Here is a 6,230-nt window from a genome sequence, read left to right on the forward strand (position 1 = left end):
CCGGAGTTAAACCACGACATCTATCCAATGTCCTTTAGTACTTAAAAAACCTTAAATAATTTTTATTCTTGCATATGTTTTCCATACAGAGCACAGCTAGTACGCAGCAGTGTGTGCAATTTCTGGGTCTGTTTCTAGATCCTCTTAATCTTCTACATACTTCTGGGATCATCAGAAGACTCCTGGAAGTCTTTAAGGCATCTCATGATGCCTGCCATTGCCAGGAAGAGCTAGCTAGCAAGCTCTAGGAGTTTTTGAGAAGGTCTGCCAGCTGTCCTGATCAAAGGATGCTCTGAGCTTTTGTTCCATCTGACGCCCGATTTGTAAGGGTCCTAGAAGAAGGGTCAACAAGTCCTAGAAAAAGACCTGTGTAAGTGCCAGGCCTAGACCACAGCCAACAGGTGCAGCATTTTGTGCAGCGGTGTGTAGAACATGAAGGCCAGAATGTCTCTCTGTACATGTTCTCAGCAACTGTGGTGATGCGTTGCCAGGCTCTGTCCCCAGCACCCACTGCAGCAGCTACACCACCACATCAGAGGCCTTGACACAGGCCACGCTCCTAAGGAAGGATACAGACACGCAGGACTAGAGGGGTGTCCTCCAAGAAACCTGCTCTAGTTGACCCTGCTGTGGAGGGGAATGGATTAGATTATCTCTTAGAGGTAACTCCAGTCTCAAAACAAATTGCTGCACTTGTAGTACCTCAACTGTACTCTACTTGAAAGGTTTATACAAAGTTGGGCTGAATAAAACTAGTACAATATTGGTCTCAAGAACAGGAAGTTCAATTGAGGCACCCAAGAAAAACTTGAGACTTATACACAATTCTTCACTCAGTTTTGGTACAATAAGCAAATTCTAACTGAGTCTACAACCCTACAGTCATCACAAATTTTAGGCTCTAATATCAAATGTTTTCTCTAGCAATGGCAGATAACCCTGAACATTCAGCTCCAGATTAAGATACTCAAAATAAGCAGGAGTTGAACCTTCCATTACAGCCTACAGTGAGCTCACATTGAAGCAGAGATTTAAGTTCTGTCAACTAAAGTGCACCATAAATTGCATCACAGATGAATTCTGGATCACATGAGAACACCAACATTAAGTATCTAAATAAAGGTATGTAATACTTTTCAACAGCAGTGAAACTCATTATATTAGACTTTTTCATAAAGCTATTGTTTCACGTTTTCCTACAGTCAGATACACCACCTACTGACATATTCTCTTTGAAGTTATCCTACATCTTGTTGAAAAAATTAAACTTAAGTCCCTAAGTGCTATTCTATTGCACTGTAGTAAGCAACGAGAAAATACATAGTAACATAGAGTGCAGTAAGTCAAGGTGTACAAGCAGTGGAGAGCGACCATATAACTTCATGATCTGAAATTAAATTAAATGCAAGAAAGCACAAGTGACAAAGTTGAATTTATGTTATCAAAGTTCACATTATGGAAAATGAAAACTTTGAAGTATTCATACGTATCTACAATTTTCTTTAGTGTACAATTTAAGAAAATTGCCTCCCATCAACTCCTTTGGGTTGGGGGTTTTTTTGGTTGGTTGGTTGGGGTTTGTTTGTTTTTTTTTAGAACAAGACAGTTTCAGCAAGAAACTCTGCTCATGCATTTAGAATTCTCATTTAAATCACTACGGCAAGAAGTTGTCATTAGCACATGCAAAGTAATGTCCATACTATTTGGTTGACAACTACATCAACTGTCTACATATTCTCTTGTTAATGGGTTCATTTGTTATAAGAGTTTAACAGTTTTAACATATTTTACTCAGAAACGCACCAAAAATTAAAAGCAAGCACATCCATCCATTATAACTGTCCGGATAATTATTTGCCCATACTTTGAATATTAACCAAAATTCTTTGCAACACTCACTGTTATAATCAATCTAATTCCTAATAGCAGGAGCAGAAAAGATAACTTTGGAAGCAAGTGTCAAGAACCATTAACCCAGGTCTGATCAATGGAATGAGTAGGTTCTGTTGTCTGGTCAGTGCTACTAAAGCCCCATAACCCACTGCTATTATCTCAAAACTCTAGATTTAGTATACTGAATACTAATGATGTGGAATTACTAGATATGAACTAGGTAGAAAGAAGAAGCCATACTCAGAATTAATCTCTCAAAATAATCAGCTAAAGCAAGATTATTTCTCATTAATAACCATTTTTATAGTGAGATAGATAGGACAGATCACTAAACACTGAAGAATGAGAACAAGATTTTAAACAGTGAGTTTCTTCTGGTATTCTATATCCAAGCGTATTTCCATTTAAAACAATAGTGACCACAGAACCACTAAGGTTGGAAATTACCTATAAGATCATCTAGTCCATGATGTAACATATTGCACTGATAAATTCAATCCTAGCAGATTGAAGTAGTAGTATTCTTCTCTTAGAAGAATAATACCTAGAAGGAAATATAGTTCCTGCAACTGAAGAGAAACAGAAAAATAAGTTGCTGAGTTTGTCTTGCTAAATAAAAAGTAGATATTGAAAAGTTAGACACATCTTTAACATAAGTAATAGGCTAATCAGGACCAACTTCAACTGGTCCAAGAGCAGGCAGCCAATTAGTCTGCCTTTCAAGTCTGGTATCTGTACCCAATACATTACTAACAGAGAAAACACATCACAGGACAACTCAATACCAAAGCCTGGCAGTTCCAGTCAGAACAGTAAGGAAAATGGTTGGCCAACAAGTCCAGAAACCACATCCAGACAAAAAAAAACCTAAACAAACTCATACACCAGCCTTTACCCCCATCAAATTCAGAGAAGTCTTTTGAAGCTATTCCTGACATTAAATCACTGCTTATGTAAGGTACTCAAACAGTAAATGGCATCATTTGATTATCATCATTCCATTAGTAAAGTCAGTTCACCACCAGGGCTGCTTTCATAGATACAATGATTCATGACTTGATTCACTAAATACCAATATTAAAATAGATGTTTTTTCTCCCCCTCCTTATCCAACACACTTCAGTGTTTCTTTTGCCACTTCATCACTTCCACACTACTGTCAGGTAGCAAACAGAACACTTACCTGTGACCAGGATGATAAATGACAGTAGTTATTCCATGGGCATAATGGCTGCTGAAGCTGAAACTATGACTTTCTTGAAAGCTTTGATTTGTTCCAACACTAAATACCGGGAAGAAAATGCATATTTTATTTTAGTTTTATTTTCTTTAAAGAGTGGAAAGAATCCCTTTGAAGCTCACTGTGCCTTCTCGAAGCAAGTCAAAATTTATTCTTACCTTACAAGATAACTTCTCAGATCTCCACGATAATTAATGACAAGCAGTTCAGCTGACCATTGGGCACTTGCTTTGTATTCTAGAAAGATTAATCCAGCAATAGCGTAACTCAGATCTCCGGGAAAACTTGCTGTCTTCACCAATTAAGAGAGAAAGGGGATTTAAAAACAAAAAGTGTCTTCATTACTGAAAGAGTATTAAAAAATGTATTAAAAAAATAAAGTTTCCTAGTTTGTATTAGTAACAAAATACACTTCCTTTTACCTTGATTTTAAAGAAATCTTATTATAAAGTCTTCAAAGACAATAGACTAAGGAAATACTTGAGCCACCTTCCCAAATTAGTTTAATACAACCTTTGAATCTGCAAATTATAACATATATTGTGTGGGGCAAGCCAGCAGCAATTATATGTTCTCATATGAAGAAAAAAAAATTTCTCATATATTGCTCTATCAGCAATATTTCTTGATTTACAAGTGACTGCATATAAACCATAGATTTGTAATCTACTACTACAAATTGTAATTATTTGCACAAATACTAATTAGGTGATTCTATACTTTCACAATCTGACATGCCTACAGATCTATCACAATTCTAATAAAAAGAAAATAAAGATGCAGATTCTGACTAGCTACAACAGCACAAAAGATATGCTTTGCTAGTGCTACAACTTAAATTTACTTATGTCCATTGTATGATAAACACTTCACAGTACATTTGCACATGGTATTCATACTGTAAGCCTTCATACCAAAGTAAACCATGATTTAAAAAGGCCAAAGAGTGGAAATTACCCTTTATCCTTACAAAAAGTTCTACTATATTCACATTTAATCTAAGAGAGCACTTACTGGTGAAATGACCAAAAGCTCACTACCCATTAGGTCAAACACTCTCACTGTTCCAGTGCTTTCAGCATAGGCAAGTAAGGTACAATCGTGACTCCATGCCACTCGCCTCCACTGAGGGTTAGGATCCTTTGGCACTGTGAAAAAGGAAGAAAGTTAAAGAGTGAAATAAAAATATAATCCCTTAAACAGAACAAAGTCAGCTGCATCAAAAAATGCAGGGTGCCTACCCTTATCTTACTGAGATTCTTCCCAATGCTTTTAAGAAGTTACAACATCGTCTTTAAAGTAAACTGACACTACCACTTAGCAATGCATGAATAATAAACAATGGTGACACTAAGTAACGATGTAAAGGTTGCCATATTGTATACCTTGACATTTTCCAACTATGGATCCAAAGTCATCTTTTGCAGACCTGCAGAAGAAGATGCATATGCAGTTAAATAAGAAAAAACACACTACTCAATTTTATAGTGATCTGTTTATTCTACAAAAGTAGTTTAAGTGCACAATTCAAAGGCCTGCATGTATTCAACTGCTTGTTCAAAGAGGCAGATAGTAGCCTTCAACCTTAGGCTACTACCTAGTAACATACAGTAACTAACAACAGTATTTTAGAAACCCTCTTCCCAACTCATGAATACTAATAACCCTCATTTAGCAGTAATGCTGTTCAAAATAGGATAGCAGAATTTCAGCACGTCAGCATGTAACTTCAGACGGGGAAAAAAAAAATCTAGTCAGTATTCTCTAGGTTACAATTTTAGAAACAATGCAAGAATATAGTTACATTAATACAGCTGAAACACAAGATTTATTTTATAGCCTATAAGCTGACATTTATGGTGTTCACACCACTTCTGATTGAACAATTTTCATATACTTGCTTCTTTTACATATAAATAGAAGGTCTGACCTTCTAGCAAATGGATTTTTGTGAAGGAAGTAAACACACTCAATCAAGATCCGTTCTACAGTTAAATGTGTTCTTGAACTGGCAAAGGAGAGCTTCTTGTTAGGGAGCAGAAGAAAAACGGAGAGCATCAGTCTTTATGGCAATCCACGTTACTTGTACAGTAAGGTGAAGTATTATACATGCCAGCGACTCTGCAGAGAAGCAGAATACTAGCTCCTTGTCCCATTTATTAGAGGAGAATTTCCAGGGGGAACAGAAAGGCAAAGGTCAGTAAGGCCATGACTTGGGTTTAGCATTTCAAAGCACAGATTGTTGATCTTTCACATCTTGAAAAAAAGAAAGATACAGATAGATACTTACATAAATTGATCTGTACCATGTATAATGGAGGGGGAGGGAGGGGAAGTGGGTTGAGTTTCTGTTACTGCAGGTGGGTTTTTTGGGGGTTGGTGTTTTTTTGTTGGTTTTTTGGCACTTTTTTAAATGGGTAATGGCCAAGAACTAAGAAATAGAAGGATTCTGCTTTCTAAGTGCAAATTTATTTTAAAATTATTCCACAGATTACTTCTACAATATGTAACATTAAGAAAAAAGCTTTTAAAAAAAAACTTTAAAAGTACAATTAGTAAATTACTAAAACCACTTTCTCTGAACTCCACAACTGTGGTCATGAAGCAATAAATACTAAGTTACCTGATTTCTACACACTGGTCTTGAACAACTGCCAACAATTTACCATTGCTGAAAGAGAAAGATACAGGTGTGAAAGTTAAAAGTCCAGTCCTTACAGAATGTTCATCAGAGTTCTAGGTGCTTTTCTGCAAGGTTATATATAAATTTCCTCTTTCAAGAATCAAAACAATTTGGGAAATACCAATTTTAATATTTAAAAAGAAAAAAAAAAAACAGTGCTATATTGAGATTCCCTTCATGTCACTGAAATATATCTGTCACTCTTTTCCAGTAGCCCAGAAAAACAGAAACAATGTCTAAAATGTTGCTGCAGGGGAGGTCAGACTCAGATACAAAATTACTAATAAGCAGTAACAGCAATATCTAAAACTATGTACTGCTGTATCTGGAATAAATAACTATCACACTTCAGTTATGTCGTCTTCTTCGGAACAGGTCACCTGTCCTTGTAACCCACTGTGCTGGGTTCAGCCA

General features: G+C 36.2%; 1 protein-coding gene across 1 annotated transcript; it reads right to left on the reverse strand.

Annotated features, from left to right (window-relative positions):
* Positions 1-3,291: 3,291 nt before the first annotated feature.
* Positions 3,292-5,804, reverse strand: LOC104516203 (neuroblastoma-amplified sequence-like; the record flags this gene model as incomplete). The annotated part of the gene is made up of 4 exons (XM_010160455.1): positions 3,292-3,425; positions 4,148-4,281; positions 4,519-4,562; positions 5,757-5,804. Coding segments are annotated over 4 exons (360 nt in total), but the record flags the coding sequence as incomplete, so codon positions are not given.
* Positions 5,805-6,230: the final 426 nt, after the last annotated feature.

Source organism: Eurypyga helias, unplaced genomic scaffold (assembly GCF_000690775.1).
Source record: "Eurypyga helias isolate BGI_N326 unplaced genomic scaffold, ASM69077v1 Scaffold38661, whole genome shotgun sequence".
NCBI lineage: Eukaryota > Metazoa > Chordata > Aves > Eurypygiformes > Eurypygidae > Eurypyga > Eurypyga helias.